Source organism: Empidonax traillii, unplaced genomic scaffold (assembly GCF_003031625.1).
Source record: "Empidonax traillii isolate 1590-97213 ecotype Southwest subspecies unplaced genomic scaffold, ASM303162v1 scaffold688:size580741, whole genome shotgun sequence".
In the NCBI taxonomy this organism is placed as follows: Eukaryota; Metazoa; Chordata; class Aves; order Passeriformes; family Tyrannidae; genus Empidonax; species Empidonax traillii.
The window spans coordinates 12091-36615 of record NW_020955881.1 but is presented as its reverse complement, the minus strand read 5'-3'; the positions used below and the strand labels follow the sequence as shown (position 1 = coordinate 36615).

General features: G+C 37.9%; 1 gene segment (V, D, J or C); it reads right to left on the bottom strand.

Annotated features, from left to right (window-relative positions):
- Positions 1-15108: 15108 nt before the first annotated feature.
- LOC114065699 lies at positions 15109-24058 on the bottom strand. The segment is given in 5 exon segments: positions 15109-15429; positions 17048-17154; positions 18251-18268; positions 18673-19008; positions 23653-24058. Coding segments are annotated over 5 exon segments (561 nt in total).
- Positions 24059-24525: the final 467 nt, after the last annotated feature.

Here is a 24525-nt window from a genome sequence, read left to right as displayed (position 1 = left end):
TCAAAAGGCTTTTAATTGACTTTCACCAATATCTCTGATAATTTTTTCATTGTTATTTTACATATAAAAATGGGATTTACTGGAAAATATAAAACTGCCTTCTCCTCCTTGAGAGGATTCTTTAAGATCTGCATTTCCAGGGTGTATGGAATGTGGTTCATCCACCTCACTCTAAAGAATGCTGATCAGTGAGAAACCCACAAAAAGGTGAGCCCTCAAGTGTGTTCATGCCCTGGGGGAAGGGGAAATGGGATCAACTCACTATCAGCTTAATTATATGTGGGAGGGACAATTTCTTTTGACTCATCCTGCTTATATTTATGCAGTGTTTGGGCTTACACAGCTCATGCAAAGGCCTCAGGTATGCTGGGAGCAATGCCATTACTTCAGAGTGAGAACACCACAAGGCAGGACAGGTGCCCAGAAAGAGGTAAAGAGCCATTATGCAGCCATTGTCACCCGCAGATTGCTGGCTCCTGCAGCCATCTTCCTTGTCTGGCAGTTTCTTCAGAATCTGCTGCCTTATGAAAATGGTGTAGACCAAACTTCCAAGCTGGAAGATATAAAAACTCCAGCTTATGCAAAAAGCAGATACAACAGCAGCTGTATGCCTGAGACTTTTATGCTTCCCAGTTTGATACAGGGGATGTTCACACGATGATGGAAGAGGAAGGATGAACACTCTCACCATCGGCTAGGTTACTAATATTTGTTGTAATATTAGTTTTTACAACACTAAGCATGTGGGGATTTTTTGCTTGTATGTGCACAAATTAATGATTATGAGTTCTAAATTATGAAACCTTATGATTTGAATGGTGAATAAGTGAATTCATGTGATAGACTAGTCCAGGCAAAAGGGGATTGAGCTCCTGTTTGCCATATTGCTTGTATGTCTTAATAAGCTCATGAAATAAAGTTTAAATCACAGAGTATTTTATCCCATAAATTTTGGAGATCCAAATGGACCACGACAAGGCATTTGATTTGACAACTCCTCAAAACATGGAGCTGCTCCATATGCATTCTTTTCAAGACATCTTCTTGATGTCATCTTTTCTTGATATCTTCCCTAACGTCAAGGAAAGCAAAAGGCCAAATGATACAGAGGAACTTGTTTTAAGGACAGAAGAATGTTAAAGATTTTCAAGTAGAAAAAACTTTGTTTTCTGCTTTCTTTTAGATTATCTTGATATGAGTTTAACTATAGTGAATAATATGAATAGTAAAACATCTTTTAGCCCTACTGTTGATAGAAATTCAGCCTAGCTGCTCATAAATCATCTTATGTAACTGCAGAAATAAGAGATTCATTGATTTTAAGTCTTTTATATTATTTGTCTATTTGACATATATTTGTTGCCAGCTTTATTTCATAGAGTTGGATTGAGAGAAAATTGTTTTGTCATGTTTTGCATATACATCAGTGTAAGTTCTGCTCCCCAAACTCTTTTTTAGCTTTACTAAACAGTTCCAAAAGCTTGTAAAAAATGTAATAAGGATTGTTCTGTGGATTCAAGTATATTTGTAAAAGTCAGTAGTGTTAAAGCAATGGAGAAGCCCACATACATCTTAGTGAGGGAAGTTTATTAACACTTATTTAAAATCCTTTATCTTTCTCTATGAAAAAGTCAAGATACTCAAGTTTTCAAATAGAGAATTTTATTTGTGCTTTAGCTTGTGAGATTTTTTTTCTTGCAAGAAGTACTCTGATTACCAACAGAACATCAAACATCAAGATAAATAAGGGTGTTTATGGACCTAACTCTTATTTATGGTTCCCTTCTTCTTTGCCAGAGTAGAAGTGTTTTCAGGTGAGTGTGACTAACTGCAAGAGTTTTTTTCTCAGGATGAGTTAAGACTTATGAAATATAATAGGGCTTGTGTATATTGTTGCACAGTGAAAGTAGCCTGATAAACAGATTATGCTCATCAAACTACAAAAAAGTTATTAATGTCACTCAGATTCAGGCAACTTTCCTCTCCATGTTTAACTGTTTGCAGCTTCTAGTCAATTTTAGCCAATATGTAATAACATCATTGGAATAATCTGAACAGTGCAAAAATGAATAATTGTGGCAGATATAAAAATAGTCGCATTCTTTCTCAATCACAATCTGACTGTGCATACCAAATAATTAGTTTTATCTGTTAATTAAAACTACTTTAAATATTGTTGGTTTACATCTCTATCTTGTAGTATCATCAGACAAAAAGATTTCTTCCTTCTCTGATACAGTCCTGCTAGCCTCATTTTTTTTTTGTCATATGGGTGAGACTGGAAGCAAAGAAATTAATTTCCTTTGGTGATCATATGTGAGATTTTGTAAAGAGTTGCCAGAAAGCAAACTCTGCTCCTAAATACTTTTATCACCATGTGATAAAATACAGTTTCAGACTGGTATTAAGGTTTTGCTGACTTTTCTTCTTTCCTTAGTTTTTCGGTAAACTGCTGAATACTTAATGAGCAGTATATTCTACTCAAGAATGCATGGCAGACAGCATCCTTTAGGTTTTCTTTGCAGCTGTGCTGTAAAGCATGCTTCTTCACTTACATGAGAATTTAGAGATCTATAGCTTTTGCTTCCTCTGCAAAGTCTTTTATTGACTTCAGTGACAGCAAATTTACTCAAAATCAATACTTTGAATGTTAAGCATTGCTTAGGTGAAGGGAAAGCAGATATACTTGCTGGATCTCAGTCTGCAGGTTGCAGGTTGATTAAGGATTAAACATCCTCTCCTTGACTTTCTTTAACTTTATTTAACCCTCCATCTAGCTCTCCTCTGAATGTGACAATACATCTGTCTCCTGTCTGCTATTTCCAGTTTTGTCTTTTCTCTCACCAAAGTAGTTGCATTGTTGACTGACAAGAGGACTTATCTTTATGCCAACCTTTCTCTTTTACCATTTGACTCCTAATGGTGTCCATTCTCTCAGTGGTTCTCCTTTTTTAAAGCAGACACAAGCTGGTCTTTTGGCAGAACCAAAGGATGAATACGCCTGCAACATCCCTGATGCTAGTAGTTAAAACAGAAGGTAGAATGTAATAGGAGTTGAGATCAACTGCCCAAGGAGTCATCTGTCCCGCAGGACAGGATTTTCACGGCTTCTAAGTAGTGTGATATGAAAGACTAAACCTGGATGAATCAGAGAACATGGTGTATTCTAGTTTTGATTGCCAAACTGAAGGATGCTATAATACCTCTCTTCGGTGTGTGCATTTGAAAGAACAGAGGGTAGGATTTGTAGAGTGAGGTTGTGTAGTTCATTAGAGGGGTGGGGAAGTCTGAGAGTTTCTTGTGTTCGTAAACACTTACAAGATGACAAAAAGTAGTAATCCGTAGATCTAATAATGGAAATTTTAAATGGTTGCTTTGTTATCTGGAGACCAACAAAACTACAGCCTTATCACAGCTGAGAGATTTGGCAGGCCTAAATGCAAAAGGACTGTATACTTGGCATAGGCACGGCAAGCATATTTAGAAATGAGGAATTTTAATTGAGTGAACAGAGGAAAAGTAAGACGAGAAAAGGGGAAAATGGAAGTAATCTGTAAGAGTGTTGTATGGGAATTACAGAGCACAACAGAGATAAGAATAAGGATATCACAAATGGCAGGGGGAGATAGATAGTCTGAAACAGTACTTGATTCAACTGATCTGTAGGTTTTACCTGCCTGGAGGAAGGCCAATTATCTGAGATCGGTGATGTTGAAGGAAAGAAGGATACCTGGGTAGCTATTGCTTCTTCTTTTTATCATGATATTCTCTCCATACATGAGCAGAAATGATCTGCTATGTATGAGAAGACCTTTTGTCTCTTCCCCCCCCAACTCCTTCCCTTTCTTTCTTTTCTTTTACAGGTGAATTCTCTGATTCTCCACCAGGAGGGGCACACAGACAATCTTGCATTTACTGGTTCCAATAACCAGTTAAGGGAGTTGAGACAGCATGTTTTAGTGCAGGCAGCAAAAGAAGTGGAAGTTTATACTGAGCATAAAACCACTTTATTAGAAGAAAAGCCATAGGGAAATCTCCTTTTCTCTTGACTGTGAGTGGATGAACAGACTAAGTTTCAGTCAGCTGGCCAATTTCTTTCCCTTCCACCCTCACCAATGGATGTTCCTTGGGATATACAGCCTATTCCTTAATTCTGTTATATCTGCAGTAAGAATTTAGAACTGATTCGAATTAAAAAAAGAAGCCATCCAGAAAGAAATGGATTGAAATTCTAGGCCTGAGTAGGAGGGGGATAATACCAAATCTACATTGCCAGTAGCCTGACAGTGATGGCAACAGTCTTGTGCTGTGCTGAAACTTCCAGTACTCTCATTGAGCGAGAAACACATAAGGTTCTGAAACAGAGACACCATCAAGGGATCTCCTGAAAGCAAACCTACAACTCAGCCCTAAATAATGGTAGCAATCAAAAGTCTGTCAATGAAGGGTGCCAAGAGATTCCTGATTAATGAGATAAATAATTTGGGAACATATCCTGATGTTATGAAACAGATGAAATCCATGCTGAAAGCCACACTGAAATCCTTCATTATGTAACTCATGCTCACTAGAAGAGTTGTCTGAAACTGAATTGACCAGAAAGGAGGTTATGGAACATGCAAATGATATTAAATGCCATTATCAGGTCTCTTTCAAATAAAAATACTGTGACAGCACAAGTCTGAAACAGCTGGCTTACAGACAGAAGTGTGTATTGTCTCATGTAAAATGTTCTTGATACCCGTGATGGCTAATGTAACCCTAATTTTTAAACAAATTCGACAAATCTAGGAATAAAAGGGCATGTTTTCTACATTTTATTTTGGCTTTTCTCCTGACAGGGTAATAGTTCAGAGATTCAAACAAATTTTCTTCCACAAGAAAAAATTTTTTCTACATTTTTTTAAATTGTAAGTGTAATATTGTATTTTTTTTTTTCCTGGAAGATGTGTTTGTATTTACTGGAGCAATTCCCATCATGTTTCATTCTTGTAAATACTAACATTGCCACTAATACCTTTTATCCACACCTTACAATTTCAGCCACACAAAAATCAAAAAATGACTAGCTAAAAGGATGATTTGTTGAGAATGGGACAGCTATGGGACATGACTATAAATGAGTTCATATGTATCCTTGGTGTATAGGGCATACAATATCTGAACATGCTGGTCCAGCTTCATATAATAACCTCTTAGGATGTAGCAATGTTTAGTGGTCTGGTTCTACTGAGAATAGGGCCGCATTTTTTCAAAGCAACTGATTTATATACTCTCACTTTAGTTTTTTTATGTTCCTGGAGGCCAAATCCATGAAGCCCATGTCCCAGACATTCATTTCCACTGATAAGAGAGAAAACCTATCACAACACTGAGCTGATGATTCCCCAGGTCATATGATGCTCAGAGCAACAGCAAGACATTTTGATGCCTTTATTTTTATAACTTCCTTAGGAAGACCAACCTCTCTGCAAACAAGCTCACTGTCAGGATTAGGTGATGAGGTCTCTCCCTCCAACTGCCCACACCTTGTAGTTCTACAACTGATATAGCTGACTGGAAATTAGCATAAATTAAGTTTTATTCCTCTCCTTGCTTCCTTTGGGCTTGACTTAGCCACTGGTGTGTAAAAGATGCTGTGAATCAGATTTGCACTTGAAATTCTTTCACTTTGTCTTAAATACTTATTTATTTATTGATCAGACATAGAATCTCTTCCATGTGAAAAGTCTAAGCTATAAAGTTATATTTTTTATAGAGTAGAAAAACATTAGTCATTAATCTCTGGTGATACCCTACAACACAGTGCACTACAGAGTTGGTTTGTCTGGATTCAGATCCTCTCTTGAGACAACAAAAATATATTATTTGAATCTAGATATTGTCCTCAAACATTTTACCTCTGATATTGCTGTAGACCCCTTCTCTGCACACTCTCCCACATAAACCCAGAGGAAAACTCTATGCGTTCTGTGTGAAAAGGGGTTTCTCCTTCCAGCCCATTTACCTGGATCTTAGGGCAACTTTTTACATCATAGCTAGTTAGGTACTTCATCAGCTACTTCACATACTAGTCCCTCTCTCATCAGCATTATGTTGGCTTTGTGAAATCCTGTTCTCAATACCAGCTCTGAGATCTTTCTCCTATAGATAAAGAAATGTGTGTACTTCTGAGTCAACACATTGAATTCAGCATTTCACAGTCTCCAGTTGCATGACAGACATACGTATCTCTAGTTCAATAGTTCCAGTTCCTTTTCAATGAAGCTCTGCCAATGCAAAAATAAAGAACTGTGGAAAATATAGCCCCTAAGGATCACTGTAAACACCCACTCATTCCACCAGATGGTATCCTTTTACTTAAGAAAGAATAGTTTCAGTAGCTTAGACCTTAGGTTGCTTAATATTAGCATTGGTCTCTGGGCCCACATTTCAAAGCCATAGATGGCAAATTTGACAACTCTCTCAGTTCCCACTGTGCACTCAAAATACCATGCTAGGACAGTGATGAGTCTTCTTAACACAGGTTAAAAGATTGTGTCAGAATCAGTGGTATCACTCTGGATCCTGGAAAATGTATTTATAATTAGTACAGGTACTGCTGGACAACTACAGGACAACAGGTTGCTAGATATTTGCTTTAGGAATAACCCAAGCTTCCTTCACTTTTGTTGTATGCTTAAGCTACAACAGGTTCCCATACAAAGCTCTTCCCGAAATAATATCATGCATGCTTGTTCTAACAGGCAGAAAAGGAAGAAAAATAATTAGGGTTTGAGCATATGTACTGTATTTTTCCAGAAAGAAAAATTCCAGTAGTTACCAATACAAAAATAAAAGTACTTTATTTGGTCGCACTAAACATTTTCTGGTTTATTCCGGAAACAAAATATCAAAAGCTAAAATAAAACATACAAGGGTAAATAAAAAGACTGTTGTCATATATGACAATATCCTGTCTGATAGAATAAGAAAAGCTTCCAGCTGAGTCAATTTGAAACTTTCTGCGTGTTGTCAACACATGCACAAACAAGTGTTTGCTTGAAATTTCTTGCAGGAAGGAGCTTGTTTTCAGCATAGATGTAGCTGTTACAGAGATCTCTGCTATTGGTTCAAGAGAAGCATGTGAAACAGAGCTATATAAATCCCTTACAGGGGTAGGTTCATTGACTACTAAGGCAGAAATGAGAATGTGGACTGCTTGGTGTGTGGCCATGTACTTCTTTGGAGCAAGTAAGGAATAGGTAGAGCCATAATACCTGCTCTGCTGCTGGGAGAATGTAGCTTACTTGTTTTACTGCGTTTTTTGTTTTGCTCTTTCTTACAGGAGCTGAAATCAAGCAAACCTCAAGTCTTGTGGTGAGAGAAGATGAGAAAACTACTCTGAGATGCAGTCAAAATGATGGTCACAGTTCTATGTACTGGTACATGCAGCAGCCAGGGAAGGGGCTGCAACTGATCTATTTTTCCTTCGGTACAAATGAAAAAAGAGAGGGTGACATTCCCAAAGGATTCCAAGCTAACCGGCCAAACCTTGCAGAATTCAATTTGGATATTTTATCTGTGACAATGAACAATTCAGCTGTCTATTTCTGCGCCAGCAGTTTGGACACAACACTTCAAAGTCACTTCCTTTCTTTACATAAACCTCTCTCCTTTCAGAACTTTCCCTGCAAAGGGAGTTGCTCTCAGCACAGGAAAAGGGTGTGTAGGCTAATAACCTATTCACAAACATGATGTTGCCAATAAGTTGCAATGAGAATAGGTAGAAATAAGATCTAAGCAGAATAGGTATGTGAAGTGCAGGCTAATTGCTGAACTCCTCTTCTCTGATCAGGCATTTATCCCCTATCTATCTCATCAGGACAATCAGTAAAGATGGTTAACCAAATGCAGACATAAAATAAAGGAAATGCAAACTGCAGTCTACACAGTCACAAATTATCATCCCCTATGCCATTTTCTTACCTGACACAGAACAGTTACTTGATATATGTAAGTCTGAAATACTTTGTAGATAGTGACTTCTGTCAGCACTCTCATTCCTTCCTGAAAATTATCAAGTAGTGAAAACCATAATGTTCTTCACTGTGCTTGGAAATATTAGCCTAATCACAACAAAATGTAGAATTACCATTGTCAGCAGTGATGAGAAGGAGCCTGAACAGAAGACAGTGCAAGAATAGAAGCTAAACAGAAATAAAACGCAACAGACTGGATTAAAGTGACAAAAGAGGAGCCATTACCATGGCCTGCAAGTGCACTGACAAAATCCTGAAATTATATGTATATGGAGAATATAAAGTGGAAAGGGAGATGGTCGAAGTAGTAAGCAACTTAGAGTGAATTTTTTATTTACTACATAACCTCACCCTGATGGAATACTTCAGGTTTGCAATGAAGAGTCTTGTGTCTCACACAAAAAGACTTACCAGTGTCTTTCCATCACCAGCATTCTCTCAGGTAGTGTCATCGATGCAGTAGGAGTAGTCACAGACTGAAATACTCTTTGGTGTAAGCTTTCCATGATGACAATGTAACAAATTGTTCTAAATTGTCCTAAACCAAAAAAGCACTAAGCAAGGTTCTTGTGATGTATAAAAGTTACCTGCATAATTTGCTAGTTCTGAAATAAAGAAGAATAATTATGTGTCTCTAGTTTTGAAAAGGTTTAAATAAAGGATAAAGAATGGGAACATTCCCTTTACAGACACAGCATCCACAATAAGATTATTCTTATCAATCTGGATTATGTCAAATTATATTGTAACTGTTGTAGGGCAAAGGAGTAATTACCACACATGAAGGATAACCACACTGATCTTCAAGGGAAGTTTTCGACTTGTGATTATTGTGCAGCATTTCTTCGTTGGGGAAAGAATTACTGGATTAGAAGCACATCCCTGTAGAAAAGGTGGAAGAACCTTTATTTGAGTCCTTTAAATATCAGTTGACTGGCTAGATGGCAACTTTGCAGAAAAGCAATTGAACATGAATAAGCAGTAAACCCTTTCAGCAGTGAAGGCTAATTGTATGTTTGGTTGCTTTAGCAAGAATGCAGTTAGCACGTTGAAGCACTTTTGAGACTATATTTGGAGTACCATCTCTGTTGTCCATACATAGTCCTGCCCCAGAACAACAGAGATATCAAAAATTGTGGAGTCCAGCAGAGGGTCAGTCACTAACATGATCAGGGAACTGGAGCAGAAACATAAGAAGAGAGGTTGACAGAATAAATTTTGTTCATCATGGAGAGGAGGCGGCTAAAAGATGACTAATTGCATGACTCCAAACAGAGTTTGGAGTCTTAGAGGGGAACAGTGGAAACAAGTGGGAACAAGCTGCAGCAAGATAAACTCTGATTAGACATAACAAAAAACACTTTGTCTTGATGATGCTTCAGCATTGGAACAGGTTTCTAGGAGATCTTGTCAAATCTCTGACAGACTGAAGATATTCAGAAATCACCCAGACAAAGCTCTGAGCAACATGATCTAGCACTGGAGTTAGCCCTGTTTTGAATAGGAATATGGACTGAAGAGACCTCCAGAAGTCCCCTCCTATCAAAAATTTTCTATGAATTTGTGATTATCTTGCTTTGCTGGTTTGAGATACCTAAAAAAAGCATGAGGGCTTTTTTAAATTATAAAAGCAGATCAGCACCTCCCCCAAACCCACAAATCTTTAGTTTTTTTGTATGTTGCACAACAGAAAAGCAGCTGCACAGGCAGGACCCCATCTGCAGACTTGAGTAACAAGAAGACTGTGTGATAACTTGAGACAAAAAACCCAACAGCTTTCATAGGGCCCCTTATGTGTCACTGTTTCTGTCCAACTGTAAAATGGTGAACAGAAAGCCACATCCTGTGCCTCATCCTGAGAGGCTGGGGTGGTGATGTGGTAAGAGAGGCTGATGTGTTATCAAAATTTTTTTTTTTTTTTGAGTAAATGTCAAACCGCATCCTGTTTTGCTAAAATTCAACTGCTGTTCCCCTAAAGAGATATTTTCAAAGACATTTTGACATATCACCTGCTCTCATTCTGAGGTGCCATTTTCTGTTGAGGCCTTCAGAGACATTTTCCCCTGCTGCTGACTCCATATTAGACCAAAACTCCATTCAGGATCTCCACTCTATGCCTCCTACTACTTCTGCCTTTCTATTTCTATTTCATTCTCAGGTCTTCCGCTGCCAAAGCTCCCCAAGCACTCCTCTACCTTGGTCTGCGTTATTCCTACGTCTGTTTAGGAAAATAGCAGTGCCTGCCAGCACAAGCAAACACAAGACACATAGAGACACATATACACAGGTCACATCTCTCTTTGCATACACAGGTGTGTATATAGACAAACAAACTCACTGTCAAGAGAGGAAAACATGAAGGGTTTACATTTCCATTGAAGATACTGCAGTAAAAAAAAAAAAAAAAAAAAAAAAAAAAAAAAAAAAAAAAAAAAAAAAAAAAAAAAAAAAAAAAAAGAAAAAAAAAAAAGAAGAAAAAAAGAGGAGATATTATTTTAGCCCAAATACGTGTCAGCCCCTCTTTTAAAGTGCCCTGTTTGCACAACCATTTGTTTAATAGAGGAAGTGTGTGGGAATGAGGATTACATGGCTTGTAGCAAGCTTGGAGAAGAACAAAATTGGATTCCTGTGCTGGGTCTCAATTTCCAGGGTCTGACAGATATGAGGTCAGTGTAGGAATATTCTTTTTATTAGAGAATCTTAAAGGAAGTCTCTGCTATTTGTCATATTTTTTTTTCCTACATAGATCTGTTTAGTTGTGTCACTCCTTCAAAATGTAGCTTGTCTGCTCCAAAAAATTTATCCTCAAGTTTGTCCCCCATTCACTTCGACCAAATTCTGCCATAATCACTCTGCAAATCTATATATGAGGTCAAAATTGATCTGTGTTTTTTTGACAGGCTTGATAAATGCAGCCATTTCCACCAAATGTCCTTAGAAATTATATTCATCTTAATGTGTTCCAGACTGAACTGGAATTATTTTTTAATATTGCATTCTACTGTGCTCTAGTCTGTTCTAACTTCATAGAATATGAATAATTAAGCATCTTGGGAAAAGAACCAACCATCTGAATCCAAACCCTTCTCCTTGTTTATCTTTGTCACACTCCCTGAAATGTGCCCCTTGCACAACCTTCTCATGAGTCCCACTTGCTAAGAACTGTTACTTTCTTTTCCTTCTCCAAAATACTGTACACTGGCACAGGACAGCCTCATAGGATAGTATCAAAACTACTCACACCTATCCTGGGTTGAAATTCAGTGATAACCATGTTGAATCTTTAAATAGTTGTGTTTGTTTGGTTGGTTGGTTTTTTGTTTGGTTGGTTTTTGGGTTTTGTTTTTGTTTTATTTTTTTAGAATGGTAGCCAAATGTCAGCATAAAAGCAGTCCTCATTTTTCTGTTAGTAGTAAAGCACTTTAGTGTCTGGTGCTGTAGTTTGACATCAATATCCTCACAATTTTTAGGAATCATTATTTATACTGTAAGATCCAGTCTCTTTTGTTTGAACCCACTCTTGTTTGTTTTCCCTTCAGCCTCCACACCTTTTGGCAGTTCCTCATGAATATCTTTTACATCCTTCCTAGTCCTGACTTTTTCTTTTCATGGACACACATTCAATTTAGATATGATAGTGGGAGATAGGCTGCACAAATAAGAGGGAATCGTAATGATTAGCTCATTCCACAAGCAATTTAACTTTGTGGCAAAGACTTGGTCAGTCACACAATTCATTTCTTCTGGAGGACAGCCAGTAGACTGAGCACACACTGCGTAGAGTCTCTGGGAGTTCTGCACTGTAGAGGTAGTATATATTCTTCCAGAATGCACTTATCTGACTTGAGGTCTCTTCTTATTTGATCTTGTCTCCACCTTCTCATTCCCTTCAGTTTATTCCATTAAGATTGCCTGTTTGCTAGCTTTTTTCAAAATTTTATTAATCTGTTATTTTTAACACTGAAATATCCTATTCACAGGACAAATTCAGTAATTCGGTAATTTGTCACTTTCTTCTTCTTCACAGTCCTTACTGTCTCCCTATTTCTTAACCTGGGTTTCCTGAAGCACCACCTTTAGCCTTCTTCAATGAAACTCTGCTGAATTCCCTTTTTTTTTCTTACCTAGAACAGTGAGACATGTTCCTTTTTCAAAATACATTATTACTGCTGACCTTCATATGAAATTTGCCTGAGAAGCTTGTTCAATCTTCCTCCTCTTTATTGACACAAAAATTCTATTTCCTAATCTACCATATCCAGAATAGCCACTCCTGAGATACCCCCAACCCCTGAAAAGACCTGTACTAGTCCCTGGAGAGGTAGTATGCTACTTCACTTAAGTAACGCCTACTGTGTTGAAATACCAGGACCACAGGGAAGATCTGGTTTATTCTTCCTTGGCAGTCCTTCACTCTCTCATTATTTTCCTTTCTTTCAAGCTTAAAAAAATAAATTTTCATTTAAATTGTTTTGATGTTAAGCATCCTCTTCACCATGAACCTACAAATATTGCTTTTAGGCATAGGGTTTAGCAAAACACTGACTGCTAAACGTCCCAGACAAGGACTTTCCTTTTTTTTTTTAGGCAACTTGTCATAAACCCTATCTTTTTGCATTCTGGCAGATTGAAGTGTAAACACACAACCTGACATTTGCCCTCACTCCGTACTTAATTCTGAAGAATTTGGAATAACCTCATAGTAAATCCTTTACCCACGGACTCTCCTTCCTGTAATTCATATAACAATCAGGTGTTTAACTCACAAACTCTGATTTCTCCTCTACTATAATTAATGTTCTACCTGCCTCAAGTGAGGAAGGACACAAAACCAGGCGTATTTTTCAAGTACTTTTAAAGTTTTATCATAGCCTCCAGAAAGAATTTCTACTGTACACATTTCCTATGAGATCTTGCTTCAGATAAGAAAATGCTGGCTCCCACAGGAAGCTCAGTAACTCTGGCATGTGCTAACAAAACTGTTTGTCAAGGAAGGTGCAAGAGAAGCTGAGATGCATTCAGCTTTGTTGTCAGCCTCTGCTTATTACTCAGAGTAGTCACTGAAGTCTGTTGTCTGAATTTGAGAGAGAAACAGTAAGAAAATAATAGTGCATATCTGTTCTAACAGTTTAGGTTTTGAAGGGTCAAGGACAAAGAAGCCTCCATTAACTCTGTGGTTCCCTCTCTTTTTACCCTTCCATCTTCTGTGTTCTAGGAAATTTTGGGCACAGGAATTCACCAACTGCGGGGAGTATGGAGCTGTTTATTTTCTGTTCGCAGAACCCTGGAATACTGACTTGTGCCAACTGATAATTTCCCCTATTCCATGCCCCACTCGGCACAGAAGTTGCTCACTAACCTTTTTTTAATTCCTTCACTCTAGACTATATGCTTCATCTTTTTTTTCAAATGCTGTTTCTTAAGCATATTATTTTGATTTTCAGACAGCAGTTCCTTGTCATCAACCCTTCTTCTCCTCCTGGAAATGCATAATTAGAGGTCTAATTTGTCCCTTGGTTTATCTTTCTATTCCTGAATAGAGTGTTACTGCCTTGATCTGCAAGTTAGCTTGTGATTTTTGTTTCAAGAATCAAAACATCTTATTTCTTCTTCTAGAGGCTACCCTAGAACATGTCTGTGTTTCTCTTTGGGGTTTTTTCCCTTCTTCAGTATTGTTGCCTATTTTCTTGAATCTTTCAAAAGCAAAATTACCTAGTATTTCACAATGTTCAGGGCAAACATGGTAAAAATATTTATGAGAACAACAATTGCAACTGGAAGACTGATCATCAACTGATTGTTTCTCTCACTGATACATAATGGAACTTAAACATGACTTCACTAAAATAGAAAATATAGATATAAAAAGAAATAATTTAAAGAAAAATTCTTTCTGGGCTTCCTTCATTTTATTTCAAACACACTTGGTAAATAACATTCTATTAATTGTAACAGTCAGTTTGGTTTCTCCTCCAAACTGCAGTGATTCTGTGTAAGCACAGATAAAGATTATTGGTAAAATTTGTAAAAGGTCACTGATAGGTGTCCAAATGGCTGAGATTATTTCTCTGTGCTCAGTTTGTGTAATGGAGAAATCAATTCAAATTACCTTCCACTGTCTTAACAGTGAAGCAAATACTAAGACTTTGTGTGAATTATTGAAGGACAATTAAATTATTTGGTTGAGGACAACAAAAAGTGCTCCATTTCATAGAATCATAAAATCACAGAATTGTTTGGGTTGAAAGGGACCTTAAAGACTATCTAGTTCCAAACCCCTTGCCCTGGGCAGGGACACCTTCCACTTGGCCAGGTTGTTCACATCTTGTGAATGTGAGATCCATAAAGACATTTCTGAAAAAAATTATTTTCAGGAAACAGTTCTCCATTTTGTTTGAAACAGCCTTGAGACTACATAAATAATTTCTGTAATCAGAACACCCAATAAATCTCATTGTACAATAAGGTATTTTCTCTTGCTTTGAAGTGTTTAGAGGAGATTAAAGGAGTGACAAGCACAGAGCAGGAAAAATAACTCCATTTTATAGGATTATACCCATCTGTACTCTAGCACTTAGATATACTTTTTTCCCTTTAATGACATTAAAAAAGGTATGCCACCTTCTTCTCAAACCTGTCATCCTTTTGAAACAAACACATTAACTGTCAGGCGACCTTTAATCTATTCACAAAATTTTTCTTCACTAACACAATGAGTGTGGTGCCATCACCGAGCTAATCTCAAGTAAGAACACAGTGAGAGAGAAAGAAGCTACCATGCCTCTCCTGAGAGGGTGTCACTTCTCATCTGGCTGGAGTTCTGTTTCCTTGTCTACCACCTTTGAATTATGCATCGCTTTTGGCTAGAAATCAGCCACTGGAGTGTGCAAGCCTCTAAAGCCTGCAGACTTGCTCCAGTTGTTGGTACACAGTCTAAGTACTGTTCCCATAACAGATAAATTATTCCTGTAAGGATTGTCAGTGAATGATCTTTAATGTGAGCTCCTTATGACACTACTCATCACTGAAAGTGGTGTGGTAGGACATTATTCCTACAAAAGACCAAATTAAAAGACAACAACTCGTGTTTTTTCAATGGAAAAAAAGCTAAAACTTTATTCCTAAATTAAGGAGCTGAGTTCTCAGTCTCTGAGCACCTAAAAAGGTGCTAGTTTTAAACATATGAGACAATACACTATGATAATATACAATCTGGAAGCACAGGATAAATCCAGTAGTGAGTACAAAAAAGTGGAGAACAGGAGTGGGACAAAGAACCATCAAAAAATATTTAGAAATTCTTAGAAGCACAGATCCTTTGCTATGGAAAGGTAGAGGTATAACTTGTGCTCCTGCTGATGTGATGAAGAGGGGTCTTCATTCATTCTTTATACAACTTGCCACCTACCTAATTGAAAATAAAACAGAATAAAAAATATTTTTTAGAAATTATAATAACAACCACCACCACCACCAAGCAAAAGAAACAAATACAGGAGTTGATTGGATGACCATGCCCAGAGAGTTACCATCAATGATATAACGTCCAAGTGGTAACCGGCAATGAATGGTTTCCCTCAAGGGCCTGTACTGAGACCAACACCATTTAATACCTTCATCACTGATACCGGGATCGAGTGCACCCTCAGCAAGATATGACACCAAGCTTAGTGGAAGCTGATATGCTTGAGGGAAGAGTTGTCATCCAGAGGGACCTGGACAGACTGAAAGAGTGGGCCCATGTGAACCCTGCAGCCACAAGGATCTGTACAGACTGGAGGATGAATGGATTGAGAGCAGCCCCGTGGTGAAGGAATTTGGGGTAATGGTGCATAAAAAATTGTATGTCAGCCAGCTGTATGTACTTGCAGCCCGAACAGCCAACTATATCCTGGGCTACATCAAAAGCCCAGTCTGGCCAGTAGGTTGAGGGAAGTGATTCTGCTCCTCTGCTCTGCTCTCACAGACTGAGAGAACAAGCCCTCTTCAGAAGGGAGAAGAGAAACTTCTGGGGAGACTTTCTTGAGGCCTTTCAATATACAAGAAGACTTTTAGGAAAAATAGAGATGTTTTACCAAGGCCTCCAGTGACAGGACAAGAGGCACTGTTTTTAAACTGATACAGGGTAGCTTCAGGAAGAAATTTGTTATGGTAAGGGTGGTGAGACAGTGGAACAGGTTGCCCAGAGAAGCTCTGGATGCCCCATCCCTGGAAGTGTTCAAAGCTAGGTTGGATAGGACTTTGAAAAATCTGGTCCAGTGAAAGATGTTGCTGCCCATGTCAGGGTTGGAATTAGATGATCTTTAAAGGCTCTTTCTGGACTAAACCATCCTGTGATTTTGTGATTATGATCCAGTAAAATACAAATGCACTCCCTCTGGTATCCTTGGAAAAGGTCCAAAAATGTAATTGAGATTGTGTTCATACTTGCCTCCAACTCTGCCAGCTCACTTTTCAAATACATCTCCCTGTTCTGCTTCTAAAGGGAAAAGTGCTGAGGCTTCCACTGCTCTCACTGGGTATATCTTTCAACCATATGAGAAACTTACTAATAAGAAGTGTTTCCTGGCAGTTAGTTCAACTTCTCCCATTTGTTCACGTTTACCCCACTACTCTTTGTAAATCTTTGCAAACATTTGTTCAGATTTATCCCCTGTATCGCTTCAAAAAACCTGCTTGTTATTTTCACTGCAGGCATAAGTCTCTTTTTAATGGCTATAGGAAAGTACCATATATCTGACATTTTCCTCCTTTACTTTCTACGGAATTTGTCCTTAAGTCTCATCTTTTTCATGTGTTTAAAGACCATTTTGAGAAGGAATTTCTCCACTAGATAGCATTGATTTTATTTGAGTTCTGGAAAAACAGGAATAGAAAACTCATCTCTTATGATTTTTCGAACTAGACTGCACAAAGACTGGCAAAGCACGTGCAGAAAAATCATAGGTCTGAGAATAGATCTAGCCTGCATCCATTGATCCTTTACTAGTGAGTAAGCTCAGCTTTCAGGTGGCACACTAGCTTACCTTGGCTCTCCACACCAGACTGCTCACCAAAACTGCATAGATCAAGGCTTTGCCACAGAGAATGAGGTAAGTGAGCTTCACGGAATTTCCATACCGCAAGTACGAGTCTGCAAAGCAAACATCATTTATGTATTGAATTGTCATCATCACGAGATACTAGATCTAATGTAGTTTTAATCAAATATGAACCCTTGAAATCTTTAGCTAAGTAACATAAAGGAACTAGAGCCAAATGAATGTTTCTGTTGACACCAGATAGCAGGAGATGGGAAAGAACACAGTGATCTGAAGAACCAAAAGAGAAAGCAAATCTGGGAAAGACAGAGATCGGGTTTATGCTAAGAAAATACTGTGTTGCCACACCTACTGAAAAACTAGGCTCTTCATCTGAATTCCCTCTTAGGAACACAAAATAAGCTGAATCACAAGATAAGATTTTTTTTTCTCTCATTACTGTCAGTGGTCTTATGAGTGCTGCTGACATATCAGGCTAATTTTATACAGCCCAGAATAACATGGCTTCTAGAAGTTTATTCTTGTAGATTTTTCACTCTTAAGGAGTTGCAGTAGTATTGAGATACCACCTCAGTGTTGGTTCAGCCTTAAGATTTCTGAAACATAAAGAAGTTGGTGAAAAACAGGAGTGAGTAAATATGTATACATAAAGGAAAGAAATGTAATTTGTAATCTGGATATCCTCCATACGTAACTTCAGTTTGGAGGGGGATGTGGCTTGCCATCAGAAGTATGTCAAATTTTATAGGAAATATTCAAAATATATAGGAAATATTCAAAATTTTGGATTCTGAATCTTCATGTCATAATCACTTAGATAAGTATGAATCATTTCTTTCATGGCTGAGCAAGAATATTCCCAACTGAAGGCATTGTTAAACACAGGAGGAGATGATAAAGAGCAAATTACACTCTACAGGAAGGTTCCACTATTTCTCCTATGTTTTCAAAAGGGAATCATAGGGAAGAGCTAAAACCCAACACCACTGCTACATACAGTATGCACAAACAACCCTCCCAAAGTCTTTTCTTCCTTATTTCTTTTTTTTTCAATCTAACATACAAATCACTTGGATGAGAAAGTAGAAGTTATTACTGTAGTAGAAATCTTACACACCTTGTACTTAGTGTCAGTAAAACTGGAATTAAAATACATACAGATATTTGCCTGTGAGAAGACACACGTACCTTCTCTAACTGCACAACCTGAAAGACAAAAATAAACTGAAAGTCATGTTTCTCTTCAAATCAAACAGAACATAAATTTTAGAAGTTTCAGTTTACAAAATACTGCCTAATTCATTATAATTCATTAATTCAGTAATTCATTTTAGTGTCATATATATTTTATTATACTATAAATTTTACTATACTACAGAGATTTCTCAGTGAAAAGCTGGAGAAACTATAGATGTATAATGCTAATGTAGGCAGAGAGGCCCAGGAATAAGGAGAGACATATGGTAATACCTACATATTTAGATATATACTTTGCAATAACAACATCCTGGATAGAAGTTTTTCACAGACATGTTTTATATCGTAGCACACACTCTTCTGATTTGTGATTTCTAGTTTGTACAGCATGGTGATACATCTTTTTTACTCACCAGCATCACCAGAGATAACTTTGTGTATGGAATTCTTTTCTCCATTCTGAAAAAAACTGGCAACACACTCAAAATTATTCAAAGGGTTAAACCATTCCCAGGCTGGGATCCTCAGTCGGCTGGTCAGTGAGTAGGTACTCCCATTCTGTGTGGAGAATTCATCTGTCCCCACTCCTTTTGTCCTTTTGACATCATTTACGAACCAGACCAGAGTCAGGTGGTCAGGGTAGAAACCAGATGCCAGGCATACCAGTGTGGCCTTGTTCTTCTGTTGGATCTCCTGCTTTGATGGGGAAAAGATGGCCACAGATGGAGGTATGATTTCCTTATCCTTCTCTGAAACAGAAAGCAATATGGCTCAGAGCCTCCATTACTCTATTCAGTCAGAAACTCCTGAAAATTGTACTGTATTTGTGTTATGTTACTTCTGATATACCTGGCCTTTTAACAACTGTCTAATAGAGAATTAATATCTATTAGATACTGGACACTGCGAAACTGAAAACATTTGTTTTCCTTTATTACACAGAAACATAAAAGGTCTGGCTACAGAAATGCATGAGTATTTGAATTTCTAGTATTGCCTCTGTCAGAGGAACAGGAGAGTTGGAAAGAAGCTTAGCAAACAGATGGGCAGAAAAGTACCCAGTTATGCTGTAAGGCCTGTATTTGTAATATTGTATTAATAGATAAGGAAGTCTGTTCTAAGGCACAAGCATCTTCAAGGGACTGAGCTACATTCCTGAAGATGTAGCTAAGACATGATGGTCATTGTAGTGTTCAAAATGATACTGTCATGTGGTACCCTACTTGGACACCCTATCTAAGAGGTGACTTGAAAGGGAAGAGCTAATCATTCTCCCTGTCTGAAGTGAAGAACACCTGAGGCAGGTAACATGAATCAGTCTGGGGCAAATTTTGCTTTGGGTCTTAACTTGCCATCCTATTTTAAGACTAATAAATATCTCTTTATGCAATTTCTTGTTTAGGTTATCCTAGGTATGAGAAGCCCTCATCCTAGACTACACAACTTCACAAAATGATGCAAGATTCTATACACTACAAACCAAAAGTTGTCCCCTGTCCTATAGTGTTTAATACCTACATGTAAAACTAATGAGAACAGATTCCAGTCAAAAGAATGTACAAAGCAGCAATGAGAAGTTGCTCAAAAGCTAGCCACTGTCCTCAAAAGCCATTTTTTCCCGAATATACCGAGTACAGAGCTTTTTTTACTCATCTAGTACGATAAACCCAACACGTCTGCAGAATGCTCGTGGAAAGAGAAAGGCAGAGAGAGCTATGGAGCCAAAGAGAAAACTATTACTGTTATTTCAGTGTGAAGGCACCATAAATTGTAGATGTCCTTCCTGATCACTCTCTCCTTTGTACAGTGTTAGCAGAATTAGCAGAAATTTATATCTTGCATAGATCTTGACTCCTAAGCACCAGTGTTTGCTTCCAAATGTTAACCTTAATCGTACCTAGATATTAACATAGATAATTCCCTAGAAGATTTAGCACTGCTCTGCTTTCCTTTTAGTGGATATGAAGTTGATCACTTTTACTGCTCCCATTTAGCACTTGGTTTTATGATTTTCTTTTTCCTATCCTAAAAATATCTCTGACAAGTTTATTGACTCATAGCCTAAATGGCTAATGAGTGAAGAGATGGAAACAAAAGGAGGACACAAAAGAAAAATGAGAGAGATTGAACAGACCAAAAAAAAGACAAAGAGGAAAGTAGGTGAAAAAGGCAGGCTGCAAGAATGGTAAAACTACTGGAAAGACAAAGAAAGCCAGAAAATTAGTATGTTTTAAATGGAATAATGAGACTGGTAAAAGCAAGAACAGTGGCAACCAGAAAAAAGTGTTATCAACAGTCCATTGTGTTCTCATCTTCCACACTGTTCATGGTAGACACTGGCACAAAGCTTAATCCCTTCCATGCATAAACTCATGCATTCTCAGTCACCCAGTCTTCATCCGGCTAAGAGAAAAAGTACTGCAGTTCCTCCATTCCCATCATGACAAGGTCAGTTTTGTAATTTCTTGTTCTCTTTCACTCATGCTCTCATTTTAAAATCATCTGTCTATATGCTGCAGATCATCAACGCAAGGGAAACTTGCGTTGAGCACTTGGGTTAATCACAGCTACTTACCTATAACTCTGAGCACAGTGCCGGCTCCAAAGGTAAGTAGCCCAGCTACACAGCTGCACACAATCAGGCTATAACTCTCAGTGCCGTTATGCTTTTCCTGCCAGACACTTAGTTCCTTAAAACGGTACTGTTTAAAGGAACAGGCACCAGTGTGTATTTCTACAGCTTGCTATCAGATGTGGCACTAGCGGATGGGAAAGGTTACTTTGCCTTGTGATTCCAAAGTGCTTTGATACAGGTGATGATAAATTCATTCCTGGGAGGGGAGAAGGCAGAGACAGCAAACTAGGAAAAGGAGAAGCAATAGAGGAGAAAAGTGCCCTGAGAGAATCAGAAGTTGTGAAAAGGACTGTTAGCAGATGCCAGTGTCCCAAAGCAATGTTAGGCAGCCTGCCAATCATCTATGGAGAGGCAAGCAAAGTGCCAGCAATATTATTCTTTCCCTGCCTGATTCAGCACACAGTAGAATCCAGACTCTACCTCTGAAACATTGCTTTGGATTGTTACATAGATGAAATGCAAAAACTTTCAGACTGAAGAAGCATTTTTCATTCTCAACCTCTCTAATGTTTTCTTGGAGAATGGCAGGAAACAGAATTATTTATTCCTTTCTCCCTTCATGATGTTCCCAGAAATGAAAGACAAAGGCTACAGACAGAAAGATCTCAAAATTTATGCCTGCAAACCCTACACTTCCATATAGCGTATCTCATTTTAATAAGCAACCAGTAAAGCATTAATCCTGTTCTCATGGCTCTATGAAAATTATTACAGATCATTATTCTGCTTTTAATTAAGAATGCTCTTGTACCCTAAACCAGTGTTGCATATATCACAGAGATCTGAGTTCTAACTTACCTATGACTGTGAGTTTTGTCCCACTTCCAAAGTACAGTCTGTCATTATTCACACTGTTTTGCAGCTGCAGAAAAACCTCTCCTCTACTCTCAGTCCTCCGAGACAAACCTGAGGACTAACCCTCCCCTCATGCGGTACCAGCAAAAGAAGAAACACAGAGTACAGCAATCTATGGTCCCTAAAAACAGAGGTCTGTAAGGGAACACCACCACATCTAGGGGTCTAACCAGCTGAGATCCATATCAGAAATACTGCGTTCAGAGTCCTTTTGCTTTGGGCTTTGGTGCATTAGTTGTTGCAGCTTTCACCATTTCTTTAGAGGATATTTACCCCTTTATCTAGGTATAATATTAGAAAATAATTTCCACATGCAGGAAGAATAATATTTTTATTCTCAACTAAACAGCCTCAGTTCCCTAATTTCCTCATCTTTTTCAACATTGTGAATACTCTTCATTTGTAAAATAAATGCCTTTTTTCTTCACTTGCAAAATACTTTTAACATATAGCACAGGATCCTAGTCCACTCTCCCAGTTGCTGCAGTTCCTAAACAGCCTCCCTTTCTCCTTCCCTGGAAAGAAGTCTCTGCTTTTATTCTTTCTGTTCTCTTAGTGATGACTATTGAAGTTAACTGCATACTTGTCTGTGGCTGATGAGGGATCCGTGTATTCATTTTTATCAGTTCAGGCACCTCAGATACACATTGGATTTTGAAAAATCAACTGTTCACTGAGTTTTTTCCTCTGGAAATTGAATTTTATCACTTGTAATCAATTTATTCTGTAGTGGCACAATGTGGTACAAAAGTCTCCAGGAGAAGTACACAATGAGAAGAGATCACCATCATCTATCAGTCTTAGAAGCAACCTTGTTTTCCCCTGGATTGGAGATTCCAAATTCATAAATGTGGACTTGAAAGAAACATTTCCTTAGAGCTCCTTCTATATGAAATTAAACATACACTCTGTTTCTGTGGCTTTCAGTGGCTGTTGAGCATCTATGCTGAAATAGAAAGACTGCTGTCCTTAATGATCTTTTATCACCACCCTGATGAGCCTGTTTAGTGGAAAGAAATTTGCTGTGCTATGGAGAGTTACTTTCTATGCTAACAAGGAATTAACAGCTGCAGAGAGCTCATAGTATTACTTATTATAAAGTCAAATATTTGTGCCTTCTGTTTTATCAACCAAAAATGCTAGAACATTTGTTTTTCACAGTTATCTGAGACAACACATGCTTTCATTTACCCTGAAAAGATCCGAAGTAATTCAAGATTGTATAGTCTTCATTTTGTTTTGTAGACCTGTTCAAAGTGTAACTGTAAGTCAGTTCTTTCCAGACAGACAGATAGCTTTTCATTGTCTTTTCCTTAATCATCTGTAGCCCCAGGAGAACTAGCATTACAGAGAATAGATATACTTTTGGGGAAATATGGATTTTTGCATATGTTGATTTATTACGGCAATTTTTCTTACAATATGCCCACATTTTTTAACCCATTCCCTATCCTAATTCTTTATATGGACAGCTTTTTTTCACTGGTACGCATTCATTTAGTTCTCCAAAATGAAACGCGTCCTTACCGAGAGTACTAAACTTAGTCTATTCTCCAAAGTAGACTGGTTTACTAGCACATCAGGAGCACATCAGTTTAATAATGGAAGGGAGAACAATGATAAAGTGAAGTTCTCTAAAGAGAAGTGAATTGAAAGAGAAAATAAAAATTCCTTACCTATTACTGTAAGTTTTGTGCCATCGCCAAAAATCATATTACCGGTGTTCACAGTGACAAAGTGTTGTATCATAAGCTAAGAAAAGGGACGCGCTGCAGTTGACTTACTATAAGCAGAAGCTTAAGAGATCATTAGTGTATATGGAATCCCAAAGGTCACTCAATCTCTGTCTGAAGGGGTTTGACAGAAAATTAAAAAATTGAAAGGGAAAACAAAAATTTCTTACCTATTACTGTAAGTTTTGTGCCATCGCCGAAAAGCAAGTTATAAGCATTCACGGTGACAAAGTGTTGTATCATAAGCTAAGAAAAGGGATGCACTGCAGTTGACTCACTATAAGCAGAAGCTTAAGCAATCATTACTGTATTTGAAAACTCAAAGGTCACTCAATCTCTATCTGAAGGGGTTTGACAGAAAACCAGCTTGAAATCTACTGTATAATCTGTAGCATTCATAAAAGCATTTGCCAGAGCTTTTGGTAGTTATTGTCTACATTTCACCTCAAGTTGTTTTTGCAACTTTTCTCCAGTCTCCCTGTTATGCCATGGATATTACCTGCTATTCTCATTTTGCAGATCTAAAAAACATGCAGATGTACCCAAAGGCTGTCGTTCACTAGAAACAGAATTCCTCTAATTTGAGAGCTTCCTCACTCTCCATCTTGTCTCTGAGCATTGTGAAGGCTTCCTTTCTGTAGCTTGTGGAGTTAATAATCAAATAATACTTGTTTTATGGTTTTTGTAGTCAAATGTAGGTGGTTTGCCTTTGGCACTGAACTAAAGCAAATACATTTGTTTTCCCTTCCATGACAGGTCAATCATCTTGAATAGTCTTTCAGGATTCAATTTTCTGATATGTTAAAATAATCCACAGAAGGAGAGCCCAGAATAATCAGTTGACTGATCTCAGACAAACCCTTGATACCTATTAGGAAGAACTGATGTGAGACGGTCTGGAGAAAGATTAGAGACAATCTTTGTTCTCACAGGCATGAGTCAGTCAGTGGACACTGGAGGCTTATTTAAGAGAGAAAACTCCAATACACTTTACATAGCATCTCTGCTACATGTCAGAATTCCTTCTCTAGCACTTGCATCAC